This window comes from Trachypithecus francoisi, unplaced genomic scaffold (genome assembly GCF_009764315.1).
Source record: "Trachypithecus francoisi isolate TF-2019V2 unplaced genomic scaffold, Tfra_2.0 Lachesis_group15, whole genome shotgun sequence".
Lineage (NCBI taxonomy): Eukaryota > Metazoa > Chordata > Mammalia > Primates > Cercopithecidae > Trachypithecus > Trachypithecus francoisi.
This window is the reverse complement of record NW_022681460.1, coordinates 64,322,319-64,338,779: the sequence shown is the minus strand read 5'-3', so window position 1 is coordinate 64,338,779 and position 16,461 is coordinate 64,322,319. Positions and strand designations below refer to the sequence as shown.

The following is a 16,461-nucleotide window of genomic DNA, read 5'->3' as shown; positions in this document are numbered from 1 at the left end:
TTAGATTCCTGAGTCCCTTTCCATCCTAGAACCCCAAACTTAATGTCCCCATAATCGAGTGTGGGAAAGTTCCTTGCTGAGGGAGGGGTTGGCTCCACCTGCAGGCACCCTCTGGGCCCAAACCCTGCAAGGAGCTGCCTCTGGTTAGATTGGCTCTGGGGTCTCCGAGTATGGGGCACAGTTTAGTCAGGGTTGCTTTTATGGCGGTATGCTTGATGCATATTTGTTTACAATGAATAAACAAACTCTTGGCCATTACAAGCCCTTTACAAAGCATTTGATTTGTGGAACTGGTTCTCTTCCAGGCCTCGGGTGATCTTGGTAGGTGGGTTTGCAGGTTTTCTTACCCTCTTTAGATAGGAACACTTAAGGAAAACTTGGTGGGATGTGTTGTCTGTTTATGAAGGAAGAATCCTACAGCAGATTTTCTTATCCAGTCCCTCTGCTTTACTCCATTTGAGGCTTGTCAATAAAATCAGAAATCCAGACACGGATGGCCCTGACCTTAACTTGGAACACAAAACTGATATTTCTAAAACAAATCTGTGATGGTATTGTCAGGTTCCTTACTTGTAAACAAAGCCGGGCCTCCAGCCTCATGCTGGAGAATGCTAGCTAGCACGGCTGCCTGGGGTTACAGCCAGTGCAGTCCATGGCCAGTAGAACATTTCTCCACATTGGCTCTTTGCTAGCATTAATATGTATAATTGAGCTGAAATTGGCCTGCCATGTTGTAAATAAAAAAGATTAAACATGAATTTTCAAGAACAGAGTAAACACCAAAGGATCAACAATTCTTTTTCTGAAATTCTGATATAAGTTTCTTTACCTAACAAAGACCTTTGAAGGAACAAAATTAAATGGCTTCTTTTTTTTTTAACTATATTGGGAAAAAATAACCGTGCTGGTAAGATTATGATATATGTATGCATTTGTGACAGAGCTTGAAGAGTTTTAGGAAATAGCCATACTGGATCCTATAAGGGAAGAATGAACAGCCCCTTCTCCCCAACACAACAAATGATATATTTTTTAGGGCTGTAAACTGTCATCAGTATCTAATCCTTTAATAGCTGAATGATTGAGATCAGTTTAGACCGCAGGCAAATATTTTATCTATAGTCTAAAGTGGGCCTGGCATGGTGGGTTGTGCCTATATTCCAGTTACTCGGGAGGCTGAGGTGGGTGGATCACTTGAGGCCAGGAGTTCAAGACCAGCCTGAGCAGCATAGCAAGACCCCCATCTTTAAAAAATACAAACAAACAGCAAAAAGCAGCGCTGGCTTAAAGCAACATTTGTAATCTAAAGTGAAAAGTTAATTTGAAATAAAAATCACCTTCATATTTTTACATTTGACCAGCTCAAGCATTAGGGGGAAGTGACGTTATCAAACCATTATATGCACTGTTGCAACTTCTTTAAAAATATAAATGAGCCCTCCTTTAAATGGAGAATTATTTCCTTTTTCTAAAAGTCTTTTCTAATTCTGAAAATAATATTAGCTTATTGTAAAAAATGTAACATAAAGAAAAGTAAAAAGGGGATAGCTAAGTCTCTCAGAAGTCAATATTTTGTTTATACATGCATCTTTTTACACTTTGAGATCATGCTATAAATACCATTTTTGTCCTGCCTTTTTCTCTGAACACTATAACATAAATCTTTTTCCATGCTTTGGAAGAATTCAAATACCCAAGTAATTTTTAAATAAAACTAAATAACAATGTATTTGTTATTATATATTTGAATTTATATAGCAATATGATTTAAATATATCACCAATGGGATTAAAATATAAAACAATGAGATTTTAAAAAGTCTTCTATTATTAATAACTCAAATGCAGAACAGATTAAGTCTTTTAAAAAGCCATTCTTCAAACCTTAGGATTTCTTATTCAGTCAGAATCATCTGCGTTTCATCAACTACACATCGCATGGTATTTACACCTACACATCACTTTATTTGCTTTGCCTGACAAAATGAAAAGTATTGGGAATTGTTCAGGGAAATACGCCAAAAGAATCTTAGGGACTCATGAGTTTTACATATTTTCCCAGTTACACTAATGAAAAGGAATTTTGTTTGAGAACTTGACTTGGAGTGCAGCTGCAGGGCATTTGAATCTCAGTCTCCATCAGGCCTGCACCCATTTCTGTGCAGAAGTTTCTAGAATTTCCCTGAATTGGTTGGACAGAGCAGCTAAAAAGGAAGCCCAAACTGATCTGGGAATAGACTGAATTTCACATTAAAGAAAGGAAAAATTTGAATCATTCACATCATTTCATCTTTTTTTTTTTTTCTTCAGAGGGCCAAATACCTGATTGGATTTTTAAAAAATGTTTCAACCCTTTATTTTGGTACAACGTAAAAATAATCTGACTTTTCTAAGATTTTGCTTTCCTGCCTTGAGTAACTATTTAAATATCTGTGAGATTTTCTTTTATTTGTGCTATTTCCAGAACGAAACAGAGGTATTTAGAAGAAACCACTTGCCACAGGGCCTTTGAACCATTTACCCAAGTCAAATGTAATGAGAAACATCACCAAATGCACCATGGGGTTTATTGTTAGATAATAAAAGGCTTTGAAAACCTCCTAGACGCTAAAGCTGCCTGGGATGGATGATTTATGTTCATCTGCTACTTGAGCATGTAGTTTTGGAGTGCATGGTTACGCCTATGGCTAATGGCAGTTGTACCATTCAACAAGATTCTGGGTCTTCAGAATAGTTCAAAGTTTTACCACTTCTCTCTGGATAAGCCATCTTTTTGACCTTTGAGTAAATTATAAACTTATTTTCAGATTGTGTCCAAATGGTCACAGGTACTTTGACAATTTTTACTGTAGCTGCCAATAAATAATACTCATCTTAAAAAAGACATCATTCTGGCAGGGCATGGTGGCTCACACCTGTAATCCCAACATTTGGGAGGCCGAGGCAGGCGGATCATTTGAGATCAGGAGTTTGAGACCAGCCTGGCCAACATGGTGAAACTGGTTTCTATTAAAAATACAAAAATTAGCTGGGCATGGTGGCAGGTGCCTGTAATCCCAGCTACTCAAGAGGCTGAGGCAGGAGAATTGCTTGAGCCTGGGAGGTGGAGGTTGCAGTGAGCAGAGATCACACCATTGTACTCCAGCCTGGGCAACACAGTGAGACTCCATCTCAAAAAAAAGAAGCGTCATTTCATTGTCAACCCTTTTTTGCTGGTCTGTGCCCTGAACAGGTGATGTGATAGGGGTGCAAAGAGGGTGAGCATTGTCCTTTACCTCAGCAAGTGTGTGGCCTGGTAGGTGAGACAGGCATGTCAGAACGTTTATCATGAAGCCATCTGAAAAATTCTAGAATAGTCATGTAATCAATGCTCTAGACATCAGGGAGGGAGTACAGAAATCTGCTGGGAGAAGTGGAGGAAGGTAATGAACAAAAATCACAGTTCCACCTCTATGAACTCTAAGCTCCCACAGAAAAAGAAATTAGAGGACCCAGCGCAGTGGCTCGTGTCTATAATTCCAGCACTTTGGGAGGCCGAGGCGGGCAGATCACAGGGTCAGGAATTTGAGACCAGCCTGGCCAACGTGGTGAATCCCCATCTCTACTAAAAATACAAAAGTTAGCCGGGTGTGGTGGCACATGCCTGTAGTCCCAGCTACTCAGGAGGCTGAGGCAGGAGAATTGCTTGAACCCAGGAGGCAGAGGTTGCAGTGAGAAGAGAGGAGATGGGAGGAGAGTAGAGGAGAGGAGGAAAGAGAGGAGAGAAATAAAGAAAGAAAGAGGAAAGAAAGAAAGGAGAAAAGAAAAAAAGAAAAGAAAAGAGAAAGAAAGAGAAATTAGATTACCTTGGTGCTCATTCTTTCCTTTATCACTGTTGATGATTTGGAATCTGAGCTAAAGATACTAGGGGAAAAACTAAACCAAATTTTGATACCAAATGCAGGAAGGAGGTGAAATTAGTTGTTTTTTATTGTAGCTCTCCTTTTATTGCTCCCAATAAATACTTCCTACTTTGTGATTTTCCCGAATTGTATTAGTTGGCTGAAAGCTGAGCAGTCCTATGTTTCTAATTAAGAATTGGATGGTTAGCTGGAGTTTTGAGGAGGTCGTCTCTGGGCGTGTCTGCTTTTAGCTTTCTTGGGCAGCTATGCTTGCATATCCTTGGGAATGAAAATGTAATCCTTCGTGTGACACAGTTTAGGTAAACCACTTAGTCCTTTGCAAACAACAAATGCTCAGTACGGTACTTAAATGACACCATATTTGATGCCACAATTTCTTTTCAGGCTCTTCTAAGATTGTGATGCCTGTGGGCTTTTAACTGCCCTTATTGATGTTGTATCCAAGGAAACAGAAAGTTGACCCCGAGCAGAAGTATTAATATCTTTGTATAACTTTCAGTCTTCACGTTGACCCCACTGAAATCTGCTATTTAGACAGATGCAGAGGTGACTGATAAGCCAGGGTCATGTGGCTTCAGGAGTCTTAGGTTTCTTCCATGCAGCAGTGTCAGGAAAGGCTCACCAGCTCCTGGCCACAGCAGGTACCAGTGACCTCCTTGTTGCTGAATCCACCGACCACTCTCGGTCCTCATCCTGCTTCCTGCCTCAGTGGCGTTTGAGTTTCCTGTTCTGGAAACAGTCTCATCCTTAGCCTCCTTCTGAGACTTCCTATCATGTTCGGCCTTCTTCTCCAGGGTCCTCTTATTTTTTATTTTTTGTATTTTTAGAGACAGGGTCTCACTATATTACCCAGGCTGGTCTCAAACTCCCTGGCTCAAGCAATTCCTTTTACCTTGGCCTCCCAAAGTGCTAGGATTACAAGCATGAACCACTGCACACAGCCGGGTTCTCTTATTTTATATTATGCCTTCCTAGTTTCCTTTTGGACTCTCTTCTTCTGACAACTCATTACAAGCAAATGTACTTAACTCTTCTGTCCTTATCCCTTTTGCCACTTGGTGCACTGTCCTTGGGTGATCTTACCCATTCCATGCTTTAAATGGCTAATTATAGTTGATTTCCATCCATGGAGAACCTGGGTAAGTCAGATGGCTGGCTTTACCTCCCAGCTTTGCTGCTTACTAGCTGTGTGACTGTGGGCAAGTTGCTTAAACTCTGTGCCTCAGTTTCCTCATCTATCAAGTGAGGGTACAAATAATTAACCCCATAAATGTGAAGCGTATCACTTCTCCTATTAACTGCCCCAATCCACTCTGAGTTTTATCTGGTTAACATTTATTAATTTGTCAGGTCTCACCTAAGATGTTACCTCCTACAGGAAACATTCCCAGGTGTTCAAATCTAGTTAGATCCTTTTTCCATGTCCCCTCATAATTCATAATTCATAATTCTGACTGCCCTATTTCCCTGTCTTAGTGTTTGTCACATTTATCATAACTGCTGATGTATTCAGATCAGGATCAGCTGGAAGCTTGTGACGGTAGAGATGGAGTCTGACTGGGTCATCATTGTGTCCCTAGGGTCTAGCTCAGTGCCTGGCACATAGCAGTACTTGATAAATACTTGCTGAATGAATGACTCATTAAATTGCAGGGTGCGATGACGCCTCTAAAGACATTCCTTCTTTGCGGTTACATCCCTAGGTTTTGTAGGTTAGAAAACTCTATTAGATTTGTTGTGGTTGGGTATCCTTGACAACGTGGCTCACAGTAACTCATGGAAGACCAAACTGCAAACCTAAATGACAGCCTTTAAAATTTTTAACGATGCTTATGGTGTTCTAAAGAACAATTTTATGAGGCCTTACTTGCTAATGTAATAGGCTCTCTTCAACACCTAATACTGTGATGTTATGAACATGGGAACATTTGGTTTTGCAAAGTGTTGTCATCAACAATAAGCTTCTCAAGAGCAGAAGTTTCCACCGTAGTGTGCACAGGGGCTGTGGACTTTTTGAATATTTGAAGGACTGTCATATGGAAAGGGATCAGGCTTAGTGTGTAGGACTCCAAGAGCTAGGACACAACAAGAATGCAGATGCCTTCTCTTTAGAACAAAGAACTTTCGAACTGTAACAGCTGTCTGGAAATGAGTGGGCCACCCCGGAGGTCATGACCTTATCACCATGTATGTTCAAGCATGGCAGGGAGAAGCCCTGGGCAGGGATATCTGGAAGGAGAAAGACAAGTGGGGACTTCAGGGTCCCTTCTAATCCTGAGAGTCTGGCAGTGCCCTACTCACCCAAGGACCATTGAGCTAGGCCCTGTGCCCACACCATAGGCCCTGTGCCCACACCCTGCCCCAATAAATGGCTCAGGAAGAACAAGCGCTACATACTCTTTGGCAAGATATGCCACCATCAGCTTAATTATTTAAATCATTTTGATGAATGGTTTTATGGCCTTTCTTGAAATTGATGTTGTTATTAGCACTGCCCAATAACTTTTCCTTTTTGGTCTCTTGGTAAAGGTGTGTCTGTATCTTGACTTTAGCTTGTGCCTGGCCTGTGTGATAGGGGTAGACCATAACAGCCTGAGAACATTAAATTCTGGAGTGCATTTTGGAATGAGCACCCCCAGATTTGATTCTGGTGTCTTAGGCTGGTTTTGCATTGGTTGTCTGGGAAATACTATAAAATTCACTTTCTCCTCCCGAACTCAGGATCACGCCCACCCCTCTTGGAGAAGGGAAGAGCACAGTTACCATTGGGCTTGTGCAGGCGCTGACTGCACACCTGAATGTCAACTCCTTTGCCTGTCTGAGGCAGCCTTCCCAAGGACCGACGTTTGGAGTGAAAGGTACTGTCTTTAACAACTAGTGTACTTTTCAGGGCAAAGTTGCGGGGAGCAAATTGTAAAAAGAACATTGTCAACAGATAAAGAGTTAAGACTTTTCAGGGGACTTGATACTTTTCTTCGCTGCACACTCAGTACATAGTGGTCGCCCCACGTTGGTCCCCCTGGGCATGGAAGTGAGCAGTGAGAGCTGCCAGGGCTTCACTGGACACCTCGGGAGCCTGTTCCTGAGGCTGTGTTGCTCAAGGCTCCCACCTCAGTGCAGTCTCCCATTTCATCAGGACCGTCTTTGCCAAGTGATCTTGAAACACGGCCATCCATATCAGTGTTTGATCATCCCAGTCTCGGGAAAGGTCTTTCCCTCTGCTTTAGTCTCGGCTCACTGGAGTTGCTGTGTGGGGCCTGCAGAGCTCTCTGGAGACAGACTGGCTGTGGACAGCGAGTCGTGATGAAATTCCTCTTTGGCTGTGCTTGGGCTGAGATCTGGCACTTTCCCATTTGTCACTCTTTCTTCCTTGATTTATCATGAAATCCTTCCTTAACTCACTTTACAATGGTATTTATTGCTGCAATTACAGTTTGTCTTTGGCACTTCATGATTTTTTAAGAATATTGTATTTATATTACTGTTACAGATATTAAAAATGTATCTCATTAAGTACCGATAACTCATAGAGTGTCATGCATCATGTAGCGGAACGAACACTAGGGTTGGAGCAAGGAGGCCAAGGTTTTGGTCACAGCTGTGTTTCCTACCGCGATGTGACCCTTGACCACTTGAGCCAGTCACAACCTCTTGGAGCCGTATCTCTAAAAGTCCAAAATGCTGAGAGCGGCACCAGGCTCACCCAGTTGTTGTGAGGATCAAATGAGAAAGCAGGTAAAGAATGAGGGCTACTGTCAAATGATACACACATGGGCGGTGCTGCTACTGCTTTAGGAAAGAGGAATCCTTTTACTCTAACAACCAACATTTTTAGGGATATGCAGCATGACAAATCTCACATACTATTATCTGAAATAAATTGAAGTTTATAATTTATTCATTTGAGGTGGTTATGCAGTGGGTTTTTGTTTTTGTTTTGTTTTGTTTTGTTTTTTTTGAGACAGAGTCTCACTTGGTTGCCCAAGCTGGAGTGCAGTGGTGCAATCTTGGCTCACTCCAACCTCTGCCTCCCAGTTTCACGTGATTCTCCTGCCTCAGCCTCCCAAGTAGCTGGGACTACAGGCGCCTGCCACCATGCCTAGCTGATTTTTTGTATTTTTAATAGAGATGGTGTTTCACCATTTTGGCCAGGCTGGTCTCGAACTCCTGACCTCAAGTGATCCACCCGCCTCAGCCTCCCAAAGTGCTGGGTTTACAGGCATGAGCCACCTCACCCAGCCACAGTGTATTTTTTTTAAACAAAGTTTTCTCAGATATGAAATCATGTACAATTGATTTAGATAAAGTATAGTCACAGAGATTCTAATAATAAATTAACAAAATATTCTCATATCCTGGTATGTTTTATAGTAATGACATCTGCTCTATTTTTACCTTTTTTTTTTTTAAGTAAAGAAACAGAGATATAGTTAAACAAAGTGTCAACTTTTTTTTTTTTTTCTATTCTGCTTGGACATAACCGTTAGTGTCTCTCACTGCCTTTTGTTACTTCATCTTGGGTGTGACACCTCTCTGTTGGGTTTGGGGAGCTGTGTCCCTTGGGCTGTGTCCATCGTGGCAGCTGTACTTGGTGACTCGTTTGAAATGCCGCTTGCTCTGTTGTTTAGGAGGAGCCGCGGGTGGTGGATACGCCCAGGTCATCCCCATGGAGGAGGTAAGACCTTGAAGAGATGCGGGTCAGCTATCACTATGTCTCCTTCTGACATCTTGTCTCTGCTCCCATCCACACAGGCCCACAGACCCTCCTCCACAATCCCAAAGTCCTTAAGGCTCTGAAACTCCAAAATGTTTACATAACTCACCCAGTGGCAAACCCTAGTATTTACTGTGATGAGCTTTAATTATATGGATTTTGTCTGTGCTACTTGGTGTGAATATTCGCATACATTGCAGAAAAATTATTTTTGATTAACAGGTGCTGACCTAGCCCCTGCTTGGGGTGTTTTACAAATAAACTACATGTAAATCATACTGCCTTCCTAAACTCCAAAATATTCTGAACCCTAAAACCCTGCTGGTCTTGCGGGTCTGGATGAGAGAATGTGGGTCTGTGCCTCTCTCAATCATCTGCTGTACTGCCGAGTTCACGAAGACTTCACGCTTCCCCTCTGTCAGTTCAGGCTCCAGTGTGTGCCTCGGCAGCACAGATACTAAAACTGGAATGACACAGAGAGGATTCGCATGGTCCCTGCACGAGGATGACATGCAAATTTGTGAAGTGTCCCATTAAAAATAAAAGACTCCAAAATAAAAGAGTTCCAGAGGAAAATGGTCAAAAAGAACTGACGTTGTTAATTCCCACTTCTCTAAGAACTCGCCCTTTGTTCCGCATAACCTCTTCTTTGTCGCCTGTAACTAACCAGTGACCAGTTCTTTTCATTTCCACTCTCTGCATCAACCTCATCATTCAGGGCCTGGGCAATCTTCCAAAACCCAAATCTGAGCAGGTCACTTTCCTGTTCTGTCATTTCTGCCATTGCCTGTCACCCTCCAGCACAGCACAGGAAGTCCTCGTGGGCGGCTGCTCCTGCTTCCCTGTCCGCAGGTCCCCACCTGCCTTCTCTCCACCGCGTCAAGCTCCTTGCAGACTCTTTTTTTTTTTTTCTTTTTGAGACAGAGTTTTGCTTTGGGCTCAGGCTGGAGTGCAGTGGCATAATCTCGGCTCACTGCAACCTCCACCTCCCAGGTTCAAGCAATTCTCATGCCTCATTCTCCTGAGTAGCTGGGATTACAGGCAACTGCCACCATGCCTGACTGATTTTTTGTATTTTAGTAGAGATGGGGTTTTACCGTGCTGGCCAGTCTGGTCTCTAACTCATGAGCTCAGGCAGTCCGCTGGTCTTGGCCTCCCAAAGTGCTAGGATTACAGGCGTGAGCCACTGTGCCCAGCCCTTGCAGACTCTTCCTGTTCTCTCTCGGTTCCAGGATTTTCCCATGCCTGGAACATTTTTCCTTTTCTGTCCTCTTTACCCAGCTTAGGGGTTTTGTCAAGGTTCTTCTCTACCCCACAGACTCCCTCTGTGTTTATGGCTATCTGGTTCAGTTGGCTGTGGCGAGTTGTGCACCTTTCTTGAGGTCTCAGGTCCCAGCATTGAGCAGAGTAACCAGCACATAGTAGGAACTCACTAGAAAGTATTCGTTGACTTTGTTAAAGGAATAGAAGTGTTTACCCAGGAAGGTCTGAGTGTCAGGGAAGCTAAAGAGAAAATCAGTATAAACTTCAAGTACTGGGAGTGGCAGTGAGAAAGAGTAGTCCAAGGCACTGCTGAGAAAAATCATCCCAGGCCTCAGGTCAGAATGGGGATGGGTACATTCACAAGCCAGACCCAGAACCAGGAGGTCAAATTAGAGGTGGCATACAAGGGGCATACACAGGGGAATGGCTCGGGTTTAGCCAGCAAATTGGAAGGACATTGGTGCCCCACTGGTTTAAGGCATCAGCTATGTGGCTTGGAGGAGAGAGCTACTTTATTTTATTTTATTTTATTTTATTTTTTGAGATGGAGTCTCGCTCTGTCACCCAGGTTGGAGCGCAATGGTGTGATCTTGGCTCGCTGCAACCTCTGCCTCCCAGATTCGAGTGATTCTCCTGCCTCAGCCTCCCGAGAAGCTAGGATGACAGGTGCCTGCCACCATGCCCAGCTAATTTTTGTATTTTAATAGAGACAGAGTTTCACCGTGTTGGTCAGGCCAGTCTTGAACTCCTGACCTCAGGTAACCCACCCGCCTCCGCCTCCCAAAGTGCTGGGATTACAGGCGTGAGCCACCACGCCTGGCCAAGAGAACTACCTTATGAGGGTGGAGTGGGCCAGACACACTCGGGCAAGTTTGTTCCTTGAAGTTGAGTGCCTCCAGTCTCTTCTTGATCTGTATCCTCCCAACTCTGAGCACTATGCCTGACACTTAGGGGATGTTTGTTGACTGAGTGCCAGGCACAGACAATATGTACTGGATGGAACATAATAAATCACCATAGGGGAAAATGTTAGAATAAATTCCAGATGGACTGAGGAATTGAAAGTGAAAACACTATGACTGGAAGGATGAGAAGGAGCCGGCCTTGTGAAAAATGAGGGAGAGCATTCAGCCAGTGGGAACTGCTGGTGGGAAAGCCCTGAGGCAGGAAAGGGTGTGACCTGTTCAGGGAAGTGGAGGACACCAGGCTGGCTGGGGCCCCGTGGGCCAGCAGGAGTTGGGGGGGTTGAGGTAGAGAAGTGTGCAGGCGCCAGCTCTGTTGGGTAATTGCAATTTGTAGCCAAGAACCTGGATTTTATTCAAAGTGCCAAGGTCAGCCATTGAAGGGATCTTGACAGATAACACAATGCAGATTGAGTTTTATTAAAATCACCCTCTTTTCTGTGTGATGAAGGGACCAGGGGCCTCTCAGTAGACACGATGAATCCAGGAGGAAGACTATGGAAGTAGCCCAGGGAAAGATGGCAGTGGCTTGGCCTAGGATGGGGCAGTGAGGATGGAAAAGAGGAAAAAACAGTTTAAGATTTGTTTGCTGATGTGTGCAGGATTAGATGTTGGGGGTGAGAAAAGGGGAGGATTCAAGGACGACATCCAGGGTACTGGCTTGAGCAACTCAGTAGACTCATTTGTTGAGGCAGAGAACAGGAGAGTGAGGGTATGAGGTTTGAACTGTGTAGTGTGGGGTGTGGTGGAGGGTGGTAGTCAGAAGGAGGGAGTCAGTGTAGAGGCCTATGAAACATGCAGGTGGACATCAAGTAGACGGCTGGAAAGAAAAACTTACATTCCAGTTGTGAAATGGCCAAAGGGTTCAATAGAAACATTGGAAAAGAAATATTAACTAAATGCGTATTCATCTTCACCAATCATCAAGTAAATAAATCTACATTAAAACCACTATCAGGCCGGGCACGGTGGCTCACGCTTGTAATCTGAGCACTTTGGGAGGCCGAGGTGGGCAGATCACTGAGGTCAGGAGTTGGAGACCAGCCTGACCAACATGGGGAAACCCCATCTGTAATAAAAATACAAAAATAAGCCAGGTGTGGTGGCAGGCGCCTGTAATCCCAACCACTCAGGAGGCTGAGGCAGGAGGGTCACTCAAACCTGGGAGGCAGAGGTTTCAGTGAGCCAAGATCACGCCACTGCACTCCAGCCCGGGCAACAAGAGCGAGACTCCATCTCTAAATAAATAAATAAATAAATAAAAATAAAACCACTATCAGTTACCATTTTACTTGTCAAGTTGACAAAATTGGATTTTTCAAAAAAGTTATGATACCAAATTTTGGCAAAGAAATTGAAATGGACTCCCACACACTGCTGGGAAGTGTATGTTGATAAAAACACTTCTGGAAGAAGGGTAGAAATACATATTAAGTACTTTACTGTGCATATCCTTTGGCCCAAATAAATTCATTTTTAGTGCACCCTAAGGAAAAAATGAATATATGAGAAAATAGATCATTTTAAATTAAATATACCCTCACATAGTTTATAACATTAAAAAATGGGGGGATAATAATAGGACCTCAAGTTAACTATATTTTGAAGACTATTTAATGATGTAAAAATGCTAGCTATATTGAGAGTGGAAGAGCTAAAGTGTAAACTGTTATGGTGTTATGATTCCAACATTTAAAAGTTCAAATATATATTTATAAAATATATATATACATATGTAATTTTTCATGTTTTCTCCAGTTAACATTATTTTATGTTATAAAGTAAAATTTTAACAAGAAAATATTTAACCTTCCAAGAAATTAAGGAAATGCAGCTTTAAAAAGAATAACACTTTGTCAACTATTAAATTATTTCTTAGTCTAAAAGTTACTTTATTTCTGAAGTGACTGATCTACTACTAGTGTTTTGCGGATGACACTTCATCCCTTTCAAAAAGCAATTTGGTGATATTATCAAGATCCCAATGGCCGGGTGCAGTGGCTCACGCCTGTAATCCCAGCACTTTGGGAGGCTGAGGCGGGTGGATCACAAGGTCAGGAGTTCAAGACCAGCCTGGCCAACATGGTGAAACCCCATCTCTACTAAAAATACAAAAATTAGCCAGGCATGGTGGTGGGCGCCTGTAGTCCCAGCTACTCAGGAGGCAAGAGAATTGCTTGAACCCGGAGGCAGAGGTTGCAGTGAGCCGAGATCATGCCACTGCACTCCAGCCTAGGTGAAAGAGCGAAACTCCATCTCAAAAAAAATAAAATAAAACAAAAATACTTCATCCCTTTCAAAAAGCAATTTGGTGATATTATCAAGATCCCAAGGGCCAGTGCGGTGGCGCACACCTGGAATCCTAGCACTTTGGGAGGCTGAAGCAAGAGGATCACTTGAGCCCAGGAGTCTGAGACCAACCTGGGCAACATAGTGAGACTGCATCTCTACAAAAAAAAAGAAAAGAAAGAGAGCTCATTTAACCTAGTAACTACTCTCCTGAAAATATATTACTCATTAGCAATTAATTTTTTTAAAAAAAGGAAAAGCTATTTGTGTATATTCTTTATAACTGTGGCCTTCCTTGTAGAAGTGAACATTTGGTAGTAGCATATGTATCCAGCCTGAAACTTTTGGTACATCTACCATATATAGCTTCTATAAACTATACACAAGATTATTATAGAAAAGTTTTGTGAAAAAGGAAACTTGGAAGTTTGTAGGAAGCTGATTCTACAAGTGATAATCGTGTGCTCATGAGACTGGAAGGAAAATAACAAAATGAGTAGAGTCATGAGGGTAAAATACTTTATTTCCCCAAAATTCTGTGATATTTCATATTATTTTATTGTTACCATTTATTTTATGCCCTGCCTCATTCCAAAGTATATTTAATATGATACTGTTTTCTAGATAATAAAACAAGGAAGAAACGTAAAGTGAGTGACTATAAGGAGATTCATTATTAAATTCATCAGAATGTTTTGCCTTAACCTGAGGATGGAAGAATTTATGATCTGAGCGATTGCTCAAAGGTTCTTTGTTGTCACGTGGAAGACCTTGACCTTGATTTTCTGATTTAGGTGTTCCTATAGACTCAGCTCATCATAAGGATATGTAATTTGCATGCTATTTTATTCAGTCCTTAAATTCCATAGTTGTTTAAAACAAATAGGAAGATGTCTTAGCTGGGCACAGTGGCCCAGGAGCTCATTACCAGCTTAGGCAACATAGCAAGACCCCCATCTCTACAGAAAATTCAAAAATTAGCCAGGCACAATGGCGTACACCTATAGTCCCAGCCTACTTAATAGGCTGAGGTGAGAGGATTGCTGGAGCCCAAGAGTGTGAGGATACAGTGAGCTATGATCGCGCCACTGCACTCCAGTCTGGGTAACAAAGCAAGACCCTATTTCTGAAAATAAGTAAATAGATATCTTATTTCTCTAGTTCAACCTTCACTTGACTGGAGACATCCACGCCATCACCGCTGCCAATAACTTGCTGGCTGCCGCCATCGACACAAGGATTCTTCATGAAAACACACAAACAGATAAGGTGAGAAGGATGCCTTGCTAGCCATTTTGGGTATTGTATCCTGGAATTCCTGGATTCTTAAGGAGTTTGTGGAAAGATTTCTGGTGTCTGCAAACTCTGAAATGTTATTCAATTCAATTTTGTGGTTTTTACATATGTCCCTATTTCCTGAGGAGAAGGAGCCATCGTTTGGTCAGATTCTCAAATGGGTTTATGAGCACTCCCAAGTTATTGGGAGAATTGTAGTGTGTTGTAAAAGCCAAACATTCTCTGAGATGAGTCCTAATTTTAAAGATGGTAGGTAGACCAGTTCTCTTCATTCTGGTCATAGGTCCAATCTCTAATCTATTCTAAGGCAATTGGACAGATGTCGTTTTTAGACTAACGTTATGTGGAGCTATTTTAGATGTGCTGAAAAGATGTCAGAGACCCTTATTGGGCTTCATGTGCATGTAGGTTGAGTTAAACTACACCCCCAAAGGGGACAGCCCACCAGAAGCTAATTCCTCACAGACATAGGACATAGATAAAAGGGGTACTTTCTGGCATGTTTTACAAGGGTCCTCACTTTCTTTAATTAAAGTAGTTCCTTAATGAGTCTTTGCTCCATAATCCAGATACATCTTCATTTGGTAGTTGTAGCGATATAGATCAAGAAATATATTTATGCCAACTCTTTGCAATGTGTGTTATTTCAGATCTCGTCAGTTTTATGAAAATGACAGAATTTAAGTCAACATTGTTTATATTAGCCGGCAAATTTTAATAGGGTCTTTTATCTAAATAGTTTGGTTATAAATGCAATGAATTTTTGTCATATCCTGTGAATTGTCCAAGTTCATGGACGATTAACTTTTGTCTGGTCTCATTTTTGTTTTGTGTTTTTAGGCTCTGTATAATCGACTGGTTCCTTTAGTGAATGGTGTCAGAGAATTTTCAGAAATTCAACTTGCTCGGCTGAAAGTAAGTTTCCAGTTAGCAATTCTTTAAAAACAAAAGGTCCTAGAAGCACATCAGAAAGATTGTCAAAGCCTGAAATGTTCAACTTGATTTGATTTTGGTTTTCAGATATCCTTTTGGGTATTAAACTCTATAGAGACCGAACACTGGAGCAAAGAGAGCACAGTGTTCAAAGCCTGAACCCTGGTTCTACTCGAAAGAACCAGGTGGACAAATTAATTAACCTTTTTCAGTCTCAGTTTCTTCATCTATGAAATGAGAGGACTGTTTTGCTAATTTATGAGTACCCTAGGCAACTGACAAGTTAGCTGGGCATAGGAGCACATACATACCTGTAGTCCAAGCTACTCATGATGCTTGCTTGTGAGAGGTTTGCTTGAGCCAAGGTTATAGTGCACCATGATGGCGCCTGTGAATAGCCACTGCATGCCTGCCCGGGCAACACAGCAAGATCCCATCTTTTAAAAAAAAATAACAAATTAGGATTTTTGGTGAGTCCTTGTCTTTCTAAAGTGAAATATTTTTATGAAATTTGTTAAATTTCTAGGAAATTATAAGATAACCTTTGAAAACTCATCTATCTCATTTATGGTTTTTTGTTTTGTTGTGTTGTGTTTTTTGAGACAGAGTTTTACTCTTGTTGCCCGGGCTGGAGTGCAGTGGTATGATCTCGGCTCACTGCAACGTCCGCCTCCCTGGTTCAAGTGATTCTCCTGCCTCAGCCTCCCAAGTAGCTGTGATTACAGACATGCACCACTGCACCCAGCTCCTTTTTATATTTTCAGTAGAGATGGGATTTCACCATGTTGGCCTGGCTGGTCTCAAATTCCTGACCTCAGGTGATCCATCTACCTTGGCCTCCAAAAGTGCCAGGATTACCAGCGTGAGCCACTGTGCCCAGCCTCATCTATGTTTTTGTTGCAGCAAACAATACAATTATACTTGCGTATGCCATCTTAATTCTTAAAACCTGTCTTATCTTTTTTTCTGATGCCATTTGCTGCCTCTGGTCTTTTAATCATATTGCTTGCTACTAGCTCTGTTTCAGAGACTAAAAAATAACCCTAAATGGTACATGCCACTGGTTGGCATTAAGTGGTTTTAAAAATTCACCTCCTGCCTCT

General features: G+C 42.1%; 1 protein-coding gene and 1 non-coding gene across 5 annotated transcripts in view; both read left to right on the top strand.

The window, feature by feature from the left end:
* The window catches only part of MTHFD1L (methylenetetrahydrofolate dehydrogenase (NADP+ dependent) 1 like), a 236,600-nt gene that overhangs the window by 63,237 nt on the left and 156,902 nt on the right, over positions 1-16,461 (top strand). For all 4 annotated transcript variants that reach the window (XM_033235065.1, XM_033235064.1, XM_033235067.1 and 1 more), the window contains exons 12-15: positions 6,623-6,759; positions 8,530-8,576; positions 14,291-14,398; positions 15,266-15,340. In XM_033235065.1, the coding sequence (XP_033090956.1) occupies positions 6,623-6,759; positions 8,530-8,576; positions 14,291-14,398; positions 15,266-15,340 (367 nt within the window). The remainder of the gene's footprint in view (positions 1-6,622; positions 6,760-8,529; positions 8,577-14,290; positions 14,399-15,265; positions 15,341-16,461) is intronic.
* On the top strand, positions 9,051-9,155 carry LOC117098124. Its single transcript, XR_004443186.1, has one exon. It is a non-coding gene; the product is annotated as a U6 spliceosomal RNA (small nuclear RNA).